Below are 24,000 nucleotides of genomic sequence, written 5' to 3' on the forward strand. Positions count from 1 at the left end.
TCTCTCTCTCTCTCTCTCTCTCTCTCTCTCTCTCTCTCTCTCTCTCTCTCTCTCTCTCTCTCTCTCTCTCTCTCTCTCTTCTCTCTCTCTCTCCCTCTCCTCTCCCCTTCCTCTCACCCCCTCCTTCCCTCTTCCCTCCTTCCCTCTCCCTCACCTCCTCTCCCTCTCCCACACCCCCTCCTTCCTCTCCCTCTCCCTCACCCCAACCCCAAACACCCTCTCAAAAACCCCAACACCCCCTTTCTCTCTCTCTCTCTCTCTCTCTCTGTCTCTCTCTCTCTCTCTCTCTCTCTCTCTCTCTCTCTCTCTCTCTCTCTCTCTCTCTCTCTCTCTCAAAAAAAAAAAAAAAAAAATCCAAAACTCCCAAAACTCCAAAACACACGACCTCCACGACAGACACATCCCTTCCGCCCAGCACTTTCCTCCTCCGAAGAGAAGCGGTGGAACGGAGCCGCAGGGGAAGGGAAGCAGCCAGACCTCGAGACCTCCCGGTGACATTTAGGGCCACACGGGTCCATCACGTGGCGGGGAACGAGGGTGAACGGTGGAGGGAGGGAAGGGAGGAGGGGAGGAGGAAGGAGGAGGGAGGAAGGAGGGAGAGGAGGAGGGAGGAGGGAGGAAGAGGAAGGAAGGAAGGGAGGGAGGAGGGAGGAGGGGAAGGGAGAGGAAGGAGAGAGGAAGGAAGGAAGGAAGGGAAGGAGAGGGAAGGAGGGAGGGAAACTGCTAGGGAGGGAAGGAGAGGGAAGGAGTCAAGAGAGATGGGAGAGAGGGTGTGATCTACCGACAAGTGGGTGATGTTGCAATTCGGTTTTTTGTTTGTTTGTCATTTTTCCCTCCCCGAGTTTTTTCCTTTCTTTCTGTTTGTCTGTTTCTCTCTCTCTCTCTCTCTCTCTCTCTTTCTCTTTCCCTCTCTCTCTCTCTCTCTCTCTCTCTCTCTCTCTCTCTCTCTCTCTCTCTCTTCTTTTTTTTATCTGGATGGTAAGTGGGTGAAATGTCTTTTTTTTTTTGTGATCGGTCTACTAATGAAACGTGGGATAAATTATTCAGTAAAAAACGGTAAAAAAAAAGTGATTTAAGCTCAACATTGACATTCAAAAACACCACGCAAGGTTCAGCAAAAAAAAAAAAAAAAAAGAGAGAATAAAAGTAAACTCATTAATTTCTTCGTTAATTGATCCGAAACTGCCCAAACGGTCGAATGGTCACGTGACTCATTTTAAACGTCTCACAGATTTTTGTTCATTCTCTTACATTCACTTTTAGTTGCGAAAGTAAAAGTGTATAAGAGCATTGAGGGAGTGACTGTGAGCCGTTAAGTGAAGCATGAGAAAGTTATTTTAATGGATGTTGTTACTGTTTTTTTGAGAGAGAGGAGAGAGGGAGAGGGGGGGAGAAAGAGAGAGAGAAGGGGAGAGAGGAAGAGAGAAGAGAGAGAGAGGAGGGGGGAGAGAGAAGAGAGAGAGAGAGAGAGAGGAGGGAGGGAGAGAAAGAGAGAGGGGAGAAAGAGAGAGAGAGGGAGAGAGAGAGAGAGAGGCGGGGGGAGGGAGGAAAGAGAAAGAGAGAGGGGGGAGGGAGAGAGAGAGGGAGGGAGGGAAAAGAGAGAGAGAGATAACACGTGTTTGCGGTTAATTTAGAGGTTAAATGTTAACAATAAAACCACTGAGTATGATTTGGATAATTACTTAATATTCTCGTATAAAAGAATTATTTAATGTCACTCTTATCATTGCTAAGAATTTGACATATATTAAGAATACAGGAAACACAATTATCAACCTTAAATGAAGGAAAAATTGAATCTTTTTTTTATACCTGGAAGATCAAAAGGGAAATATATGTTTTAAAAGTTCGCGATTAAAACAACACTGGTATGGAAGTCTCTTTGAATTCTCCAAAATTTCTTCCCACCAAATTCCTGGGTTGGGTTGAACTGTGGCTCTTTATTGTCTCGAGATGAGGACGAGGGCGATTGGTTCCCAGTGCCCTCTCTCTCTCTCTTTCTTTCTCTCTTTCTTTCTTTCTCTCGGTCTCTCTCTCTCTCTTTCTCTCTTTCTTTCGGTCTCTCTCTCTCTTTCTTTCTTTCTTTCTCTCGGTCTCTCTCTCTCTTTCTTTCTTTCTTTCTCTCGGTCTCACTCTTTCTCTCTCTCTCGCTCGCTCGCTCGCTCTCTTGTCTCTCTCTCTCTTCGCTCTCTCTCTCTCTCTTTCTTTCTTTCGGTCTCTCTCGCTCGCTCGCTCTCGCTCTCGCTCTCGCTCTCTCTCTCTCTCTCTCTCTCTCTCTCTCTCTCTCTCTCTCTCTCTCTCTCTCTCTCTCTCTCTCTCTCTCTCTCTCTCTCTCTCTCTCTCTCTCTCTCTCTCCCTCCATCCCTCCCTCCCTCCCTCCCTCCCCTGCCTCCTCCCTCCGTCTCTCCTTCCCCCTCCCCCTCCCTCCCTCCCTCCCTCCCTCCCTCCGTCTCTCCCTCCCTCCCTCCCTCCCTCCTTTCCTCCTTCTCTCTCTCTCTCCATTTTCTTCTTCTTCTTCTTCTTTACTTCTTACAACACATTCAATTCAGTGCAGTCAGTTTCTTCACGTCAAGAAAGGCCTAATCATGTCTAATTGCACTCTAAAATCATGAAAATTTATGTATCTAACTCATCTGGGAGGAAATATTGGCATTTTCTTGGTAACAAGAATATTTGCGCGCTTATTTGGCAACTCGGAGACGCCTCGGACTCGAATGGGTGGCTGTGGGAGGCACTTGCTTTTTGTTTTGTTTTTCTCGAGATTATTGGTGTGTTTGTTTGGGTGTGTTTGTTTGGTTGTTTGTGTTTCGAGACTTGCGTGTTTGTTTGTTGTTGTTTTTGTGTTTATTTGTTTGTTTCGAGATTTGTGTGTTTGAGTGTCTGTTTGTTTGTTTGGAGACTGTGTTTGTGTTTGTTTGTTTGTGTTTCGAGACTTCTGTGTTTGTTTGCTTGTTTCGAGACTTGTGTGTTTGTTTATTTGTTCGAGTGTTTATTTGTTTGTGTTTCGAGACTTGTTTGTTTGTTTTTATTAGTTTCAAGACGTGTTTTTTTTTATTATTTGTTTGTTTGTTTGTGTTTATTTGTTTGTATGTTTGTGTATGTGTCTGTGTCTATACCGTCCACCTGTTTTGTTCAGGCTGTGTTTATGAATCTTCAATACAGAAAAATGCGTAAATATCCATAGCTTCAAAGTAACTTTAGACATATATGCGATGTTTTATACGAAAAAGTCTTTAAAAAAACTCATTCCGGATGTATAAAATTCTTTTTCTTCTCGTAAACCGCATTTTATTCCATTTTATATTCAGTTAGAGCGAATTAAAACGACGGAAATTACGTATAAAATCTGTATCATAGGTACAGCTCGTATATAAAAACTTTTAATTCTAATTTTTGATATGTTTAATATATCTTGTTTCAATTCCTTACCTATTTTTTACAAAATGATTTTTTTCTTTAATTATAATGTATTTCTTAGATGCTTCATATATCTTGTTCCAATTCCTTACCTAATATCTACAAAATGATTTTTTTTCTTTAATTTTAATGTATTTTATATATGCTTCGTATATCTTGTTCCAATTTCTCACTTAATTTCTATTTTTTTTCAGTGTTGAATAGACTTAGGAATGTTAGGAATATTGAAAAAAAAAATCATTGTCATATGTAATATCATTTGTCACGGTAAAGGCAATTTCATGTAATTAGGATTATCACGGTCGTTATAACTTTAATGAGGTATTTGGCATTTATTTTATAGCTTGTTAGTGTAATCATTGTGTTTTGTGTCGGTTATGTTGACGTTATGCTGTGCTTGATGTGGATTTTAGGGAAATATTTTATTTTCTGAGATTTTTTTGCAGATTTTGTATCAAATTAGTGTTATGTTTTGTTATGTTGTCTCTTTCTCTCTCTCTTTCTTTTTCTCTCTTTCTCTTTCTCTCTCTCTCTCCCTCTCCCTCTCTCTCTCTCTCTCCATATCCCTTCTCCCTGTTCCTCTTTCTACCCCTTCTTCCCTCCTCCTCCACCTTCCTCCTCAGATCCTTCCTCCTCTCCTCCTCTTGTTCCTCCCTCCTCCCTTCTCCTCCTCCCTCCCTCTATTTCCTCCCTCCTCCCTCTTCTCCCTTCTTCTTCTTCTCCTCCTCCTTCTTCTTCTTCTTCATCACCTCCTCCTCCACCTCCTCCTCCTCCTCATTCTCCTCTTCCTCCTGCTCCTCCCTCCTCTCTTCTCCTCCTCCTCCTCCCCTCCTCCTCCCTCTCCTCCTCCTCTCTCCTCCCCTCCTCCCTCCCCCCCAAAACTTTCGCTTCTTTCCCGCGCAAACTGACCTCGTCCGTTTCCCCCGACAGATGGCTTCGGCGTGGCGCGTGATCTCCTTCTTCCTGGTGGTGTTCGTTCTCCCGACGGTGCTCATCTCCCTGCCCCTCTACGCCCGCTACCACCTCTACCACGCCCGCCACTTGCCCATGACGGAAACGGACACGCGGGCGCTCAACCACGCCGTGTCCTCCTTCTGGTGTCAGGTAGGCCTACATTCCGAACGCGGCCTCCGTGTCGCGGCTCTTTTTTATGGGGGTTGGGGAGGGGGGAGGGGGTGGGGGTGGGGGGATTGTGTGTGTGTGTGTGTGTGTGTGTGTGTGTGTGTGTGTGTGTGTGTGTGTGTGTGTGTGTGTGTGTGTGTGTGTGTGCGTGTGCGTACGTGCGTGTGTGTATGTGTGTGTGTGTGCATGCACGAACGTATATATGTACATATAAATATACATACACGTGTGTGAATGTATATGTGTGCGTGTGTGCTTGTGCTTGTGCGTGTGTGTGTGTGCGCGTGTACGTATGGATGTATGTATGCATGTATATGATAATGAAACCATAGCGTGTTTAAAAGCAATGCCTCCTATTCAAATTATAGTCGTTATGCTCTAAAGAACACGTGAAACAGGCTCTGACACGTGAGGTGAACTTCCAACCTTTTACCTTCGAGTTCATGCTTGTTGGAACAATTTTGGCCACCGCCTCCTGTGCGTAATTGGCATAGGCCGGAAATTTGTTTTTTCTTCTATCTTTTTTATTCTCTTCTCTACTTTCTCTTTTCTTTGTTTTGTCTCGTTCTTGTCTCTCTCTCTCTCTCTCTGGCACTCTCTCTTCTCTTCTCGCTCTGTCTCTCTCTTTATGTCTCTTTATCTCACTGTTCTCTCTCTGTCTCTCTCTTTTTCTCTCTTTATCTCTCTGTCTCTCTCTTCTCTCTCTCTTTATCTCTCTTTATCTCTCTGTCTCTCTCTTCTCTCTCTCTCTCTTCTCTTTGTTCTTGTCTGTCTCGTTCTTCTCTCTCTCTTCTCTTCTCTTCTCTTCTTCTTCTTCTCTCTCTCTCTCTCTCTTCTCTCTCTCTCTCACTCGCTCTTCTCTCTCTCTCTCGCTCTCTCTTCTCTCTCTCTCTCTCTCTCTCTCTCACTCTCTCTTCTCTCTCTTCTCTCCTTCTCTCTCGCTCTCTCTTCTCTCTCTCTCTCTCGCTCTCTCTTCTCTCTCTCTCTCTCTCTCTCTCTCTCTCTCTCTCTCTCTCTCTCTCTCTCTCTCTCTCTCTCTCTCTCTCTCTCTCTCTCTCTCTCTTCTCTCTCTCTCTCTCTCTCTCTCTCTCTCTCTCTCTCTCTCTCTCTCTCTCTCTCTCTCTCTTCTCTCTCTCTCTCTCTCTCTCTCTCTCTCTCTCTCTCTCTCTCTCTCTCTCTCTCTCTCTCTCTCTTCTCTCTCTCTCTCTCTCTCTCTCTCTCTCTCTCTTCGCTCTCTCTCTCTTCTCTCTCTCTCTCTCTCTCTCTCTCTCTCTCTCTCTCTCTCTCTCTCTCTCTCTCTCTCTCTCTCTCTCTCTCTCTCTCTCTCTCTCTCTCTCTCTCTCTCTCTCTCTCTCTTCTCTCTCTCCTCTCTTCTCCTATTTTCTCTTCGCTTCTCTTCTGTCTCTCCTGCTTCTACTTCCCATTTTCGTTTATCTACTACTTTCTCCGTCTCCTTGCTCTCCTTTTTTCCCTTTTCCTGCGTTCGTTTTTCCGAGGCCAAGGCGCTGTGTCGAAGCCATGGTCACGGTTGGCAGCGCGGGAAGAAAAGTTATTCAGGACACAGGGAGGAAAAGGATTTGAAATTTTGAAGTGAATTTAAATTTGAAGTTAAAATGCATCCCTTATCCCCGTATTTTCACCCCCCCCTTCCCATCTCCCTTTCACTCTCCTCCTTCTCCTCCCTCTTCTCACTCTCCCCCCTCCCCCCCCCCCCCCCCACTTCCGCCCGCCTACCCTCCCTTCTCCTCTTTGAAATCGTGTTTTAATTTGATTTATTTTTAATGGGAGTTGTTTACTTTTAAGCTTCGTAATTTTATGTGGACTTTCTTTAAATGGCCAGTCCTAGTTTAACAAATATATATATATGTATTTTTTTTATCGTTGCTGTCGTTTTTTTATGAACTGCTCAAGTTTAAAGAGATTTTTATGCAGTGTATTTTAATGTCTTTTTAAGGTCAGTTCAAGTTTAAGGAAATGTTGATTTGTGATAAATTTAAATGTATTTTTTAAAGGTCAGAGATTTCTCCATTTTATAATTTTCCTTCGTCTTTTTATTCTACTTCTGTATTCCTTCAAGTATATCTGTCTCTCACTTCCTTCCTCCTCCTCCCTTCCTCCCTCCTTCTCCTCCCTTCCTCCCTCATCTTTCTTTCATCGTGTTCTTCCTTCCCCCTTCCTCATTCCCCTCACTTTCTTCCTATTCCTCCTTCTCCCTTCCTCCCTCATTCCCCTTTCTTTCATCGTGTTCCTCCTCCTCTCTTCCTCATTCCCCTCTCTTTCTTCCTGTTCCTCCTCCCTTCCTCCCTCATTCCCCTCTCTTCCTGTTCTTCTTCCTCCCTTCCTCCCCCATTCCCCTTTCTTCCTATCTCCCTCACCCTCACTCCCTCTTCATCTCCCTCCTCCTCTCTCTCCCCTTCTCATTCTCCTTTCTCCTTCTCCTCCTCTCCTTCACTTCCGTCCCATCCCCTCCTCTTCTCTCCATCCATTTCCTCAATTTAACCTGGTCGTTCTTGAGAATAACATTGACACGTAAGACCTGCCAACAAGACCTGAATATTAAAACCCAGATGTTCTTGAAGGTCGTAATGGTTTTACATATGCCAACAACATGTTAAATAAGTACGGGATGTTCTTGAAGGAAGTAATGGCTGTATATATATGTCAACAAGACCTAAGAATTTAAACCCAGTTCCTGGAGACGGTAATGGCTTTGTGTATATGTCAACAACACCTTAAATTAACATGGGGCGTTCTGGAAGACAATAATGACACGTGGGATGATATGCTTGGGTGATTCTGTCTCTCTCTCTCTCTCTCTGTTTCTGTTTCTCTCTTTCTCTTTCTCTCTCTCTTTCTGTTTCTCTTCTCTCTCTCTCTCATTCTCTTTCTCTCTCTCTCTCATTCTCTTTCTCTCTCTCTCTCATTCTCTTTCTCTCTCTCTCTCTCTCATTCTCTCTCTCTCTCTCTCTCTCCCTCCCTCTCCCTCTCCCTCTCCCTCCCTCTCACCTCCCTCTCTCTTTCCCTTCCTCCCTCCCTCTCCCTCTCTCCCTCTCCCTCTCCCTCTCCCTCCCTTCCTCCCTCCCTCCTTGCCTCCCTCTCCCTCCTTCCCTCCCTCTCTCCCTCTCCCTCTCCCTCCCTCTCCCTCCCTCTCCCTCTCCCTCTCTCCCTCCCTCCTGCGCCGCATCATTAACGGGGTCCTCTCTCTGTTCCAGGGCCAGCGGGTGACGACCAATGGCACCCTGGACGCGTTCCTGGTGGCCGGCGCCCCTCGCCTGCACACCCAGAGGCGCCACGTCGCCCTCCGGAAGAACCTCACCCTCCAGCATGACGACATCGAGTACTGGGGCGTCTACCTTCTCGAGGGCTCCAGCTTCTCCCTCTCCTCTTGCGCAAGGTGAGGGGCGGGTCTCTGTGTGTTTTTATGGCGGGGTTTTATGGGCTCTTTTTAAAAGGTGATTGGCGTTTTCTCTTCTTTTTTTTAGGGTGTTATTTCCTCGGATTGTTTCCTCTCTCTCTCTTGCGCGCTCGATTGCTCGCGCGTTCTCTTGCTCCGATTTCTGTTTAGTCATTACGTTGTTTATAGTTTTTTTGCCCTAAGCGAATTTCTTTGGATTATGTGTAGTAATCTACGGGAATAGATTGTTAATGTATCATTTTGAATTCAGGGGAGTTTCATTCTTGGAAAGTTCACGGCTGGTCCTCAATAAATGTATTTCCCTATGGCACAATTCCAATAACATGACCGCTTTTGTCCTCGCCAGATGGCCCGGCGGAACCCTCCTGGTGGTGGAGGGCGAGGAGAACCTGCGCAAGTGCTTCTACAAGGAGCAGAAGCTGGAGAACGAGCTCAACGGCGGGACGAAGGTGCTGAAGCCCGTCTACCACGGAGACACCGACGCCGAGCCCGACGACGGCCCGAGGGACGAGGACAACGACGAGGACAACGACGAGGACGTCGGCGGCGAGGTCTTCGACGACGACCACGAGCACGACCTGCGTCTCCTGGAGGCTGACGACGGCGAGGAGAGGGACATCGAGGGCAACGGCGACGGGGTGGACCTCTCGCCCTCCCTGAGCCACCCCAAGAACCTCAAGGCCCGAAAGAACGAGATGGGCAAGGCGAAGCGCAAGCCCAGGAAGGGCAAGAAGCACAGGAAGGGCAAGAAGAACGACAAGCAGGACGACCAGGAGGAGGCGCGCCGAGGGCGGTCCCGCAGGTCGCGCCTCGTGGAGCGCGTCCGCCGCAGCAGCCCCGGCTTCGACGACAACCGCGAGGTCTCGCTCGCGGAGAAGCTGGAGATCCTGCGCAGGCTGAACGACACGGTGGACATCACGTCGGGCAACTCCTCGTTCTCAAGCAGCGAGGAGTTCCTGGAGCAGTGCAAGGACACCATCCTGACGGTGGACCTCTCGCCCTTCGTCGACTGCCGCGACCGCATGGACAGAATGAACCTCGCCAGCGACGGCCAGTGGACCTTCAAGATCAACAAGACGGACTACTACTACTTCATCTTCACTTCGGACAACTCCATCGAGCTGAACCTCCTGGACTTCAACCTGGACCTGCAGCGCGCGATCTACGACGTGAGTTCCCCGCTGGACACCTGCCGCAACGCCACCGAGTGCGTGTTCCCCCTGGCCTTCACGCAGGAGGAGGCCGTCGTGGTCGAGGTCCCGGCGCAGGAGCGACTCCAGGAACTCCACTCCTTCGAGGTGACGACCACCTGCCAGCCGCGAGTCCCCGTCTACATGGTGTTCATCCTCCTCGTTCCCTTCATCATCCTGCTGTTCGCTTTCCAGTGATTCCTTTCCTCCTGTTGAATGTTCGTGTTTTCGAATTTTCAAGCAAACGTAAATGCTCGTCTGTTCGTCCATTTCGCCTTCCTTGAGAGGGCCAAGTTGCAGCGTTCGAAGCTGCGGATTATACCAGTGTCAAAGAGAGAAACAACATCGACTGTGGCATTGTCAAGGTGCATCAGATGTTGCAAGCAAGCGGTGTTATCAAAAGGCATGCATTCAAAAGACTTGGCGTTTTGTACATATAAATAAGAATGCAGGATCTAGTGGACTTCCCCCGTGTGATTAAAAAACAAACCAGGAAGTGACTCTGGGCAGGACAAAACCAGTGTCGTTTAATTGGGAGTAACAAAGGCCCGGAAGAGAACAGGCGCGGAAGGCGTGTCTTCGGGGCCTGTCGGAGGCAACTGGCATTATCCTTCTCTCGCCTCCCGCTGCCCGAGGCCGGCCACGCGCCTGCGCAAAGCTATCTGCCAAAACACGTGCTTCTCGAATCGCCTTTAAACTAGTCATTTCCTCCCAGAGGTCAGTGACGCCTGGCTCAGAGTTCACTTTGACGGCGGCGATGACGAACGCTGGTGGCGCTGGTGCCACTTGGGTCGCGTGTTGTAAATATCTCTCCTCCTCGAAGTGTGATATCATGATGTTCTCTTTTAGACTCGATTGAACGAGTAAATACAAAGTGATCTTGTAGTGAGCTCTGGTTCCCTGAAAATCTTTTAAAAATAGTTTGTGGAGTGCAACTCTGAAATGAATCCATACTCAAAAAGGTTTAAAGTTTAGATGTAAACCACTACTACTTTTACTACCACTACTTTTACTATCACTAATAGTATTACTTCTACCGTTACTTCATTCAGTTGCTGTCACGATCATTGTCATGGCATCTTCAATCATTATTAGTTATTCAAATTGTTTTTGAATCCATGTTTGCTATGCATTTCTGAGAACAATGAGGGCATGTGGTTGCCATAGTATTAGGTTGATTAAGAAGTCTTTCCCATAAACATGTAAGGTGTGTTTTGGTTTATGTAGGCGTTTGCCTGGTTTTATGTAACCCTTAGAGTGTCATCTGTAGTTTTTTTTTTCTTGCTCTGAGACGGTTGGGTCGTTTCCAGGAAGGGAAAGGCTGTTAAGTGTCACACGCTTACAACCTTGTAAAAAAAAAATGTATATTCCATACGCTGTGATTGTGGACATTCTTGCTTAATGACTTGATGCAGATTGCTATCCGATCTTGGGATGGTTATTGAGAAACAAGAGAGTAAAGCATGCACGTAAAGATTGCTTCCATTGATACAAGCAAGTGATGTAGGCTTTTATCATGTCAAAGGAATTGAGTATTTGGTCTGCCCATTGAATCCACCGCTACTGTAGCACTCGCCTGAAAATAAGCATCCTGAAATATTTGAAATTCCAAGGGATAGGCTACAGTACGTGTGAAAATGCCCTCGACACGCCGGTCTGGTATTGGGGTAGTTTTGTACATCTGCTCTGTCTTCTGCAGAGTAGTTTATGCCAACAAAATGAAGGCTGATCTCATTATTACCTGTCGCTTTTCACCCGAGAAGAAATCCTAAATTTGATTCATCGATTACTTCGGTGCTGTTGGTTTCATTTTTTTTCTTTCGATAGTAAATAGTTCGTCTATTTATAGAAGTGGTAGTTTGACGATGTTTTCGATTGAGGAAAATCAATTATCTAGCTCTTCCGCTTTTCTCTAATATATAATTTTTGTAATATGAAAATCTTTAGCGTCATATTGTTTAGCGAGAACCAAATCGTCATTTTCATGGGTGACACAAAAATTGTAATTAAAACCCTCACATGCATTCCACAGATCATTTCTTTATTATTTAGCTTCTTTGCCATGTATTCTGTATGTACACACGGTCTTGTGCATCATGTGACCCCAACATTGTGCCTTGAAGCCAGTACAAATATGTATATATGTGAATGTCATTTGTATTGAATTCTGTTTCTTTGTAAATTATTTTGTACCATTGCTCACGACAAAATATAACTGTTAACAAAAGTGTGATTATTATTCCAAGCCTATAGATATGTATAAAAATAACCCAACAGTAATAAAACACATAACTTCACTTTAATTCATATGTAACAACTTTACTGATAATATAGTACATTCTGTATTAAGTGGCTTATTTTCAGCCGGGTAAAAGCTTGTAAAATTGAGTGATTACTTGAATAATTTACATACAAGACACATACCATGAGTTCTGTGAGGAAATATAGAAAAACTGTTCGTTTCAAAAATGAATGGTTTTCAAAACTTTAATTCATGGATTGCATCTACGTCTTCATTTAATTTTCTTGTCAAAATAAACAAGTATTTGTGCCGGCTCTCTAAAGCTGGGCCAGGACTTCCTTAGAAAATGGTTAATAGTTAAAATGTATAAGCATCATAATTGAATGTAATATTATATGAATATTTGCCTTTTCTCTTATTTCAGTTTTCTTATGACTTTTTTCTCCTTGCTGCTATTACTTATCTTTTATTTATGCTATAACTAGTAATTTGTGTTTTTGTTCTTGTAACATTTCACATAAATGAAAATCAGACACATAATAAATTATTCATATATAATATATATAATACACATATGCCGTGTTCGTGTGCCTTTGTTTATCACTGAATAAATATATACACATACTTTTCTTCTCATCAATCCGAACTGAAAATCAATCCGTGCATCTTCTTTAATGACAAGACAAATGACAAGAAACATAACCGCCTTTCCCAACATCATCATAAATAATAAAAAAAAAACACGTGACAGAGCAATCCAACCCCAGGGGGCATAACAATAGCAGGCAACAAAATGAAAAAAACATAATCTCCAGTTTTCTTTATTTGATTATATTTAAATATGTTTCATAAAAATGTGAGTATACCAGTGTCGGTACCAGAGACGTGAAAGCATCGAAAATAATCACAGAATATGTTGGCAAATAATAAATTACAAAAAAAAAAGATTCCTAGCTGCTGCTGTTGCTTTCTCTCGTCTGTCACTGCAAGTACATCTACAAACACGACATCGTCTACTTCACAAAACCTTCCTCGACATCACTATCTTCACCATTACTACTCGTCCTCTTTCGTCCGTCCGGAAGGCCCAAAAATCTATTGAAATCTATTTTCTCTCTCTCAAAAATTGGTCCTCCGTGTAAAAGAGAGAACAGCTGATATTATATTACAGTCCACTGCATATATACACAACTAGAGCTTGTTCTCTTTGCCATCCTCCCCCGCTCCGCTGCTCTTGTTTCCAGTCACAAATGTGTGTCTGTGTGGCTGGTGTGACGCCGAGAGTGGCTGTATGTGCGTGTGAATGTCTGCGTTTGCGTGTGAATGTCTGCGTGTGCGTGTGTGGCAAGTGTGAATGTGAGCGTGTGCGTGTGTGGCTGGTGTGTGTGTGAGAGAGAGAGTGGCTGTATGTGCGTGTGAATGTGTGCGTGTGCGAGTGTGGCTGGTGTGTGTGTGAGAGAGAGTGAGTGTAAATTTCGTATACATGTGTGTCTATGTGTGTGCGTTTTGGGGTGGGCGTTGGTGTGTGCGACGTAGAATGGCCGTGGGTGTCTCTCTGAATGAGTGTTAGTGAGAGCCAAACTGGGTTGGAGTGAGCATGGGGAAGGGAAGGTGCTTGAGTGTGGAAATGAAAGGATACCGGTGAGCGAGAGCGTGAGTGAGTGCGTGAGTGAGTGAGTGAGTGAGTGAGTGAGTGAGTGAGTGAGTGAGTGAGTGAGTGAGTGAGTGAGTGAGTGAGTGAGTGAGTGAGTGAGTGAGTGAGTGGGTGGGTGGGTGGGTGGGTGGGTGAGTGGGTGAGTGGGTGGGTGGGTGAGTGAGTGAGTGAGTGAGTGAGTGAGTGAGTGAGTGAGTGAGTGAGTGAGTGAGTGAGTGACTGACTGAGTGAATGCGTGCGTGAGTGAGTGAGTATACATAATTGAATGTGAAAATAAGAATGAGTGGCTGACTGCTTTAAATTGTTTACGTGGCAGTAAGTGAATATCAGTGGGTAGATGTGTGAACGAGGGCGAGTGAATGAGAGAGAGAGAGGGAGAGAAAGAGAGAGGGGGGGTAGGTGGGTGAGTGAGTGAATGAGTGTGAGCGAGCGATGTGAGTGAGAGAGAGAGAGAGAGACCGAGAGAGAGAGAGAGAGACCGAGAGAGAGAGAGAGAGACCGAGAGAGAGAGAGAGAGACCGAGAGAGAGAGAGAGAGAGACCGAGAGAGAGAGAGGAGGGAGGGAGGGTGGGAGGGAGGGAGGGAGGGAGGGAGGGAGGGAGGGAGAGAGGGAGAGAGGGAGAGAGGGAGAGAGGGAGAGAGGGAGAGAGGGGGAGAGAGAGAGAGAGAGAGAGAGAGAGAGAGAGAGAGAGAGAGAGAGAGAGAGAGAGAGAGAGAGAGAGAGAGAGAGAGAGAGAGAGAGTGTGTGTGTGTGTGTGTGTGTGTGTGTGTGTGTGTGTGTGTGTGTGTGTGTGTGTGTGTGTGTGTGTATGTATGTATGTGTGTATGTGTGTGTGTGTGTGTGTGGGTGTGTGTGTGTGTGTGTGTGTGTGTGTGTGTGTGTGTGTGTGTGTGTGTGTGTGTGTGTGTGTGTGTGTGTGTGTGTGTGTGTGTGTGTGTGTGTGTGTGTGTGTGTGTGTGTGTGTGTGTGTGTATGTGTGTGAGGGCGTGTGCGTGTATCTCATACAAATACATTCAATCCTACGATGTACCTTTCTGTTGGATAATATACATTGTTTTTTTCATACTTAGATTTGAAAATTCATAACCAAATACCACCAATGGATCAAACTGGTCATCTACATCAATCGGTTCTTTTGACACAAGACAATGACATGATCGTATCAAAAAATCACTATATAAAGTTTTTTTAATGTCTAAAGAAAAAATAAATTCCGCCATGCATAAAAAAAAACTAAGGTCTCGAAGCCTGCATTATCAAGGTACAACACAATGACCAATTTCAATACAATTAGAACAGTTTCCCTTCGTAAAACTCCCAGACCAGTTTACAGAACACTACAACAGAAAGTGGTACTGATTATCCAACAAGTGTTTTGCCTGAGAAGCTTATAGTATCTACTTGATAGGACCTAAAACAAGTCTTCTTCTCATAAAAATCACAATAAAAATTCCTAGAGGTTTTATATCCATACAAATTGTCCACACAGTGTCCAGAGGAGCTACCTATACATGGGCTTTCTAAAAAGGTCTAGCGGATGCAGAATTTGATCCAAGAGTGTTTGTACGAAAACATTCACATTGTATACTTGCAATGACAAAGCTGCGTGGGTAAAAGGGTGAATTTACAAGCATCCTGGGTCAAGGTTTGGCCTGTGGGGAATGGGGGTGTTGCTGCGTCTTGGTTTAAAACATTCCTTGTCTTCTTATTCACACTACATTGAAATTTCAGACTCTCACACAGTGGTGTTGGGGGGAGGGGGGAGGGCAGCATGTTAGAAAACACACTGAAAACTCTTGTGACTTTTTCTTTTTATCGTGGTTCGTCTTGAAATTCTTTAAGAGCACTGCTTAGAGAGTGAGGAGGCCCACACATGCTCCACAGGAATCCAGCTGACGGTGATGCTTCATTTTTCCCCCGAGGTCTTCTTGTAAACCATTTGATACGACAGCAAATTATGACAAGCCGACTGTTGCTGTGCACCATTAATAAATACTGCCTAAACATCAGATTCTGTGTACCATAAAAAAGAAAAAGAATATACATAACTCTGCCCTGTTGATATACTGTAGATGTTTATACACAAAGACTAAAACTAAATATGAATTTCAAATAAAATGACCATATTGAGAGCAGAAATACTCCAAAAGACCACCAATTCATAAGAAATTTTCTTCACTGACAGCTTTCTATTTCATTCATGCCTGTAAAAGCACAGAACTCATTGTACAAGAGAGAGTTAGCCACTGGATGAGTAATCTTTAAACCTAATTCAGTGTTATTATCAATTCCAAATTTTAGGAAACTGAACATTTAATAAATAAATGTTATTAAATAATGCATTCCAAACTTACCTATATATTAACCACAATGCTTAACTAATGAACTGGATTTTTTTTTATTAATGGAAAAAAGATTTTGAAAAATAGGCAAAAACAGAGCTAACTATTTTTTTTTAGTTTCACTTCATTCCTGGTCAAGAAAGAACTGAATATCTTTTTATTTCCTTTTCCATACCCTGATGCAGGCCTAATACTCTCCCTGCAAAAAGAAGAATCACAAAAAAAAGTTCCACACTACCTTAAAAATCAAGGTAGTTACAACACAAAGTCTTTACACATGAAACAACGTGTCAAGTCTCTCTAATTTTTTTAAACCTTAGTCATTTGGGAAGGCATCATCATCAACATTATCATCATCATCATCATAATCATCTTTTTCAGCCTGGGAGATACACATACACATTCAACGTGTCTGAAACGAGTTGCCAGCTTCATAGGAGGTGACAACCGGGGGGGGCAGGAGGGGGGGATATGACCCTGTTGCAGAGGTGCTTTCAGCCTTTTCTTTGTAGTGTGAAGAATTAAAAACACTTCCCCTTTCAAAAGAGGGGCGTGGGTAATCTCGTTTAGAAAAAAAAATGATAAAAAATAAAGGCTAAAATATGTTACATTGTGTGTATTATATATAATAATTAAATTAATCGGACCACCACAAACAGCTGATTATGGTGCTCTAGCAACAGATGAGATTACACTCCATCACTCATCTATACTACATATATTTCATAGATTGTTTATACATATTGTCAATTAACCAGATACGTAAGAACACTTAAGTCATCCTTTTTACATAATCGTACAATGTCGTGACATCTTTACAAAATTAAGTTTTCTAAGTGTTGTGCACACAAGAGTGAGCCTGCGAGACATACTAATATCACAAAAGATAAAGCAAAGGATTGCTATTTATAAACATGGCTTTCATCTGTCACATAGACCTGTTGGCAAGACCTGAAACTCCTCTCTTACTGGAAAAAAGTCACTGAAATATATATTAAGTCCTTCTAATCAAACCATATAATTCATACTCATGCATCAACGGCGCATGATCCTGCACGGTGGAAAACGAAAGGAGAGTAAAGGAAAGGAAGAACAAAGTTACTTCTGTCATATTACAGACAAATACATTCTTAAAAGACATCAACAAAGGGAAGCATACGATGAAAAATGATTTGAGACAAACCACAAGCCCCAGGAACATTACGTAGAGGCCCTAAGCACCCATACTGAACTCTATTAACTCTTGGGCCGTGATATTCATCTCTCGGAATACAATGGGTGCAGACAATTGCACGTAGCTGACCTCCGAATATACAATAAAATCACAAGACTAGCTTTCACATCAAATCGCAACAAATTTGACAGTAGTATGCACATACCAATGACAGACTTCATGAAGGTGGTAAAGTTCAAAATCAAAAGAGCTACATATAATAATAATAATAATAATAAACAAAAGGTCTGCAGCTTCAAAATCAAATGGCAACCAACCTAGGCTACAAAAGCACCCACCATAATTTAACTTTTCCTGCTGCCACCTTCAATTACACGTTGATAATTCTTCAGGTTTTGATTAGAATTAACACACCAAATTTATTCTGCATGCAAAAAGCTACCTATGAAACTATTTGTTTACATAATGTACAAATAATTTTTAAAGTATCCTGTTTGTCCCTCTCCACTGGCCAGCACCATGCAGTGTAGCCAAATCACAAGTATTCGCACTAGCATTCACCTTTTTACACAGAATATATAGCGCTCTTGCATACTGGCAAACATGGAACACTTTTGTGGAATAGTTTGTGAAAAGTTCCTGTAACTTGTGAGCATTCAGCAACTCCAGGACAAAATTCATGCTCCATTGAAGGTAGACGCTGGGTAGCAAAATTTTTTTCCGAGTCACTAATTTTACAGTGTCTTTCTTTCCTACATCAACCAGCACGTAATTTGAAATGTTTTTAAATGCAGGAGTATTGTCGTTTGCACATTCAGAATGAGAATCAACAGTGTAAAACTCCTCTAGCATCACCCCAAGGTGCGCTGCTCATTTTCTATCTTTTCATTTATTTGTCTGGACTTGTGAGCAATGACATTTAATTGTTTTTGTTTTCTATATCTTTTAATATATCACTCTATTCTAAAATGGATTTATCATTTTGGATTTCTAAAAGGATGTTATGTTCACAGTAAAAACGTCTTACTCAGAATATCTTACCCAATTACAATCGCTAAAAGCCTAACGCTGAACTGTATTGGTAACATCCCTCACTGTGCTCTCAATTTCTGCAAAGAGCTTTTCATTGTGTTCAATTGAGCGTCCCCCTGCTGAGCGCAACTGCCTAGTCTGGAGCTCTAGACGGGTTAGAAGTTCTCGCATGTGAAATCGACTCTGAGGTGGAATGTTGTCCATGTATTCCCAACAGGCTTGGTAAAAGTCTAATACCCTTTGTGCTGACTGGATGCAAGCAGCAACCGTAGTGGTGGCTCCCTCCGTCCGCAAGGTCGCCACTGAGGCCTCCACTCCACGACCTTGCTCCACTAGCCCAGCTTTCTCTGTGCTGCTATTAGAGGAACCACTAACACTGTCACTCGGCAAAGTTCCGCCCGAAGATGTCATACTGGGAGGAGGATTACCAGAGGCATTATCTTTTGACACAGAGTCTTTCGTTTCTTTAAGGGCTTTACTGTCCTTACTTTCGGAATCCTTGCCCTCCTTCTTCACAGAAATAACTGGCACCGACGGAGGCCTGATGAGTGAGGGGGTGGCATAAATACCCGCTGGCTTGGGTGGAGGTGGCTTGACTCCAGCAGGTGGAGGAGGCAATTTGAAACTCTTCACTACGGGCTTAACGGGAACTGAGGGCTTTCCGTCCGCCGGCTTGGCATCCATTTCACTACTGCTGGGTGGTGGCCAAACCCTCCGCTCCAGCTTGCCGACCTTGCCCTCGTCTTCAGGGGTCTTTTTTAGAACTGGGGTGTCAGCGACCGAGTCTTTCTCACTTTTAGTTAACTTTGGCAAATCTGGCCGTTTGTTCATACTTGGAGCATATTTGGGACTAGTTTGATTAGGATCAGCCTTGGCCAGTTTATCAGCATCCTGCTTCTCCCACAACTTCTTTAAACTACTTATGCTACTTGAGCTAAAACGTTTGGCATCCTCATCTTCACTCACTTTTAAAGAATCACTCTGAACACTATCTCGCTTCTCACTATGAATACTCGTCACACTTTCGCTCATTATATCACTCTTGATTCCCGAGTCACAGCTCCGTTCGTTCTTCCCAGCATTATCACTCTTTTTGTTCACTTCACTAAGCACTTGTGAACCATTTTCCTGCTGATCACCTGGAGAGGTGTCATCTCCTATGGCCTTGCTATCGTCCTCCTTAACAATATTGGTTTTTCTTAACTGCGCTCTGAAGTCCATCAAAGTACTGTGAGGATCACTTTCCATGTTAACATTATCATCACCCTTACTAGTGTCCGTTTTCCGAAGCTGAGTTTTAAAATATATTTTTCTCTCCTCTTTTTCTGAACTGCTCTTTTCAAATGTGTTTTTTACTTTCTTCAAATTGGTCTTAAAACCAATTTGATTACTACTGTCTCTTAAATTACTATTGTCAGATTCAATATTCACTGCATTACCATTATCTAAATGAGGAGTATCCGCTACTTTGTTGGATTTTTGTCGTAGGCTCTCAAATAACTCCGAGACTAGTTGCACTGCAGGATTCTTTTGGCTTCCAGGCGACGTTTCTCCTCCTGTAACTCCATCTGGACTTGGTTCCTTCTTGTCATCTTTCTGTTCCTTCTTTTCATCAGCTTCCTTCAATTCAGAAACTAACTTTAACTCTAAACTTTCTTTGACTTCATGGTTGATTCCCAAGCCCAGTACAACCTTGGGTTCTTCAGCAGACAGTTCTTCCACGCTACCATCTCTGGAAGCTAACGAGGCAGCATCAACAGATGGAGGGCTGCCATCAACTGCTGCAGGAGAAGACGGGGCTTGTCCACTTTCTCCCACTGGAGAGGATGGAGTCTGCATGCCTTCTGTATCAGCTGATGACGATCCTGGACTCTTAGCTGCAGCAGAGCTGGACTTCCCCTTGCCTTTTGCACTAGATAGGCCTGGACGAGGAGACAGATTCTCTGTAGACTTGAAGCTTTCACATGAATCCGAGGACTGGTCTCGGTGCCTTAGGCTGACTCCAAATCGAGATGCTGGACTTCCTTCACTTGCTTCACCATCTAGACTTGTATCTAGATTAGGCTTTGCTCGCACTGGGGGCTTATCAGCATCTGCATCCCTCATCCTACACCTAGTTACACTCAGTGTGGCCCTGTCTGCCTGTGGGGATTCAGATCCTTCACCTGCACCTTGCTGTGAGTCTTGCACTGCAGAACTTGGCAACTTCTGTGGACTGACATTGGCAAAGTCTGCCTTTCGTCTAGCTCTCGGTGAAGGAATAGGTTTCTGAGCTAGGCGTCTCCTAGACTCTGGAGAGGAGGTGCCTAGCCAGCGGTCAGAACCAGGAGGTGGAGGGAACTCCAAGGCTGTCGACTGGTTCTCCTCTATGAAGTCATCTGGCGGAGGAGGCAAATCTAATGGAGGTGGTGGGAATTCTAGGTCTGCCAAACTGGGCTCTTTGTTCCGTTTATCGGACCGCAAGGGCTGCAAGCGTGGGCTTAGCCGAGATATCAAAGGCGACTGTGGCTGGAAACCACTCTGGGTTGAATTACTGCGAATCATGGATGCAGCATTCTTATCCACAGTATCCTTCTGATCGTCTTGGTCACCATGCTCATCTTGATCTTCCTGCTGGTGTTCTGAAGACTGTTCATCTGCTGGAGGTACACCCTGAGACAGGCCACTCTGACGGAGAGATTCAAGATAAGCACCAATCCTCGCACCCTTGGGAAGCGTGCCATAGCGGTTGATGGCCCTCTTGACATTATGCACTTCCAAGGCTGCAACAGTGATGTGTCTGCTGCCAATAGTGCCACTCTGGCTCTCGGATTTCTCCATCCTCCCTCGCCGTATTCTGTCTCCACCTGCCTTGGGGTCACGCAACCCACCTGACTTTTGTCTGGAAACAGAAGATGGGTTTAAATTTCTGTATTTGTAAATTTTTCAAAAACTTGTAAAGACAAATTTTAGAAGAAAGCTCTCAGAATATCAGTTAATTTCTAATACATTGTGCATTATCAAAAATATACAAGAAGAGATACATTAGCAATAAAAAGAAAACTGAAATCAATGGCAATTTATGAACCAAGTATCTTTTGCAATCCTATTACAAGCAACAATAATCATAGAGTAATACATATATAACAATTTCATGAAAATGCCACCAATAAAGCCTGAAAAAAATCAAAGCTCAAATACATTATCGGAAAACCTCCATCCTACTGAAAAAATAAATTTCTCCGCTCCTATCCCATTCAAGAAAAGTTCCATAGCTATGTTATGCCAACACAGCAACCACACCCACCTAAAGGACTGCAAATGCGGAGGATCGGATCTAAAGGTGGAGTGCGTGGACGTGAGGCCCTGAGTTGTGGGTAAGGACTGTGCCCCGGAGTCTTCGGTGTCAGGCGTTCGCTCTCTCAAGTCGCTCTCACTTTCGGCATCATTGCTACTCGCTAGATCGGCCAGGTCCTTCTGGATTCCTGGGGGTGGAAAAGACCCTCGTGTCAAGGTAGACATCATAGTTGGAGGAACTGGAGTTGTGCGAGGCTTGGTTTAAGTACCGATCCCTTTAATTATAGATTTTGAAAATAGAAATAGTAATCACTGGGCTAAGAGTTTATGGTTTAGATTCAACTTGTGTTTGTTTGTGAGTCTGACTGTGGGTGTGAGTGTGGGTGTGAGTGTGGGTGTGAGTGTGGGTGTGAGTGCCCATGTGTGAGTGTGGGTGTGGGTGAGGGTGTGTGTATGAGTGCGGATGTGTGTGAGTATGAGTGCGGATGTGGGTGTGAGTGTGGGTGTGAGTGGGTGTTAGTGTGGGTGTGAGTGTGGGTGTGAGTGGGTGTTGGTGTGGGTGTGGATGTGTTGGAGTGGGTGCGAGTATAGATGTAGTTGTTGCATGTTTATTAATTTTGCTTACAAATATGCTACCAGATTAATACACCTGTCCCATATTTAAATGCACGATCTTTATTCTTCTAGACCAAAATATTCTGCTCAAACTTTCATCAAATATAACCTGCCAAAATACCAATTATAAGTCAATCTATCTGATAAACTTGTTCACATTTTTTTCCCCATACATTTTAGGGTATATCATCTTTATACTCTTATATTTATCTTAGGATTATTCACCATCATTCATATGAACATACAGAAAACTAAGTACATTATTATGCACAAGCTGATCCCACACTATCAGAAAACATTAAAATACAATCAGAAAAGATTAAAAAATAAAAGGGATTACTTTCTTTATGCTAAATTATAAAAGAAATCAATGTATAGAGACCGTATTCTGTCCTCTCTCAATGACTACAATTTACAATAAAAAAAATTCTTTCATATGCGTAGATTGTACAATCACACTGCATCAAAATCTGATCCTTGCTATCAATCACAAACATATTCTATAGGTTTAGTGATCTTACAACCCATATTTTCATCTCATTTACCTATCAACCTATTTACCCATTCCTTATTCATCAATTTATTTATAACATCTTACTTTTATTTTTTTCCCTTGTTCTCTCTCTCTCATAGACAAAGGTAACTGGTTCCTTTCACTGGTACTTTATTCAACATATGTATGTATTCGTCAGACCTAATCTGACCTATGATTTTCTTCCTCTCTGATCCTTACATCATAAAAGGCAGCTATTTGGTTAGATTCAAACTTGCAGATAATCAAGTAATTTACTTATACATTCATTTATCATCTCCACCAATCTATACCTTTAAGTGAAACAATAAAAAGCATTGATTCAGTGTGTATTTCTTCTAACTGAATGATAGACTCGCATAGTAGTGGCCTAAATCAGAAAGGATGCTTCATAAAAAAATTTAAAATAATCAATCATCAACACAACTAAGGTATCTGTAGTAATCATTACTTCAATAGACAAAAATAAAATTGGAAAAAAACTCAGTAATGGTGCATACAAACATGAAAGAGCCACAACAAGAGAGGAATAAATAAATTATGATGCTCTCCACCAGATAAAATCCCAAATAGGAGATAATACACAAAGCAGATGGGGTACCACTTTGCCGTTACCTTCTGACGAGGACCTTAGCCTGACTCATAACATCACAATTTACTGAACCTTCCTTGGTATGGCTGCATTTCACTTCATCTATATCTTAACCTCTTTAAGAATAGTTTTTGATTGTCTTTGGTAGAAAATGTAATGTTTTACTCTTGTATCTCTCTTTATAAGCAGATAAGCTTTGTATGTTTTACGGAAAGTCATGCACGTATACAGGGACAGGTGTATTATGCCTTTTAAAATACGTTACAGCCAAGATGCAGATTATTATAACTGTAAGCAAGCCGAGAGTTTTGTGGTACTTGAGCCTTCCTGTCTTCTCAAAACCAAAAGGCTTTCTATGACGAAATCCCAAGTCATGAGAGGCCACGAAGACTCAAGCATCACATTCTCAACTTCCTTGCCATGACACACATAAATGGCCTTAATCTTTTATGGCAATCTATGGTATGTTTATCTTGCAGGGAATAATAAACCAGAAAATATCTATCAAGGCAGTGGTTTTATAAAATGAGAAATGCTAACAGTTTACACTAAAACAACATTTTGTAAACATTTCTTGGGTACTGATTTATGATGTGAAAAGCATTTATTAATACTTAGAACAGAATTCAGTAGCTAGCAATGATCAAATAGACATCCTTTTTATATATTCTACAGTAATTCAAAAATAAATCTCTTTTCCATTACTGATGAACAACAAACTCCTTAATTTCACTGGGCCTAGACTAATGCAATTCATTATGAAACTGATTTAGACAAATTACGCAACAATGTACATAAGGTTATCCCCAAGAAGAAGAAAGAGGACAACCTCAATTTTCTCTTTAAACAAAAAAAATAAATCAAACATTAACAAGGTACACCAAATTCAAGCCATAACAGAGAGAGAGAGTTAAGTAGGCAAAAGTCAGGAAAAAAAAGCACAGCAGAAGAACAACAGTCTTTAAAAAAAAAAAAAATTGGTCAAAAACACCAAAAGCACAACGAACTTGCCTGTGTTGTAAGGAAGTGCATAGTGGGTTGTAATGTGGTATGGCAAATCAAACAGGTCATCTACTGTACTGGACATATTAAGTGGCGAGTACTCCGAGACCCATAACTCCGGCAAGGGAGGAACGGTGGCCTTGGGTAGAGCCAAACTGTAAAGTCCTTGATTACAATTGAAAAAACAAGTCACACCATGTTAAAAGAGTCCTCATTGCACTAACTAAGGGAACTCAAGGGTTGGTTTTTCTTTCTCGCTCTTTGATGGTTAAAAAAACATAATAATAACAATAACGATAGTAATAATAATAATAGTTATATTGATAATAATGATAATAAAAACAATAATAAAATAATAAGAATAACAAGAACAGCAATAACAATAATAACAATA

The 24,000-nt window shown here is 42.9% G+C and overlaps 2 protein-coding genes across 16 annotated transcripts in view; one reads left to right on the forward strand and one right to left on the reverse strand.

The window, feature by feature from the left end:
* The window catches only part of LOC113826480 (uncharacterized), a 440,255-nt gene extending 428,884 nt beyond the window's left edge, over positions 1 to 11,371 (forward strand). For all 8 annotated transcript variants that reach the window (XM_070118356.1, XM_070118360.1, XM_070118359.1 and 5 more), the window contains 3 exons: positions 4,348 to 4,521; positions 7,752 to 7,933; positions 8,301 to 11,371. In XM_070118356.1, the coding sequence (XP_069974457.1) occupies positions 4,348 to 4,521; positions 7,752 to 7,933; positions 8,301 to 9,342 (1,398 nt within the window). In that variant the 3' untranslated portion in view covers positions 9,343 to 11,371. The remainder of the gene's footprint in view (positions 1 to 4,347; positions 4,522 to 7,751; positions 7,934 to 8,300) is intronic.
* Positions 11,372 to 15,984: 4,613 nt separating this feature from the next.
* Abl (tyrosine-protein kinase Abl) overlaps positions 15,985 to 24,000 on the reverse strand; it is a 315,956-nt gene continuing 307,940 nt past the window's right edge. For all 8 annotated transcript variants that reach the window (XM_070118722.1, XM_070118721.1, XM_070118720.1 and 5 more), the window contains 2 exons: positions 20,876 to 21,053; positions 15,985 to 20,470 (listed from right to left, as the gene is read on the reverse strand). In XM_070118722.1, the coding sequence (XP_069974823.1) occupies positions 17,620 to 20,470; positions 20,876 to 21,053 (3,029 nt within the window). In that variant the 3' untranslated portion in view covers positions 15,985 to 17,619. The remainder of the gene's footprint in view (positions 20,471 to 20,875; positions 21,054 to 24,000) is intronic.

Source organism: Penaeus vannamei, chromosome 42 (genome assembly GCF_042767895.1).
Source record: "Penaeus vannamei isolate JL-2024 chromosome 42, ASM4276789v1, whole genome shotgun sequence".
NCBI classification, from domain to species: domain Eukaryota; kingdom Metazoa; phylum Arthropoda; class Malacostraca; order Decapoda; family Penaeidae; genus Penaeus; species Penaeus vannamei.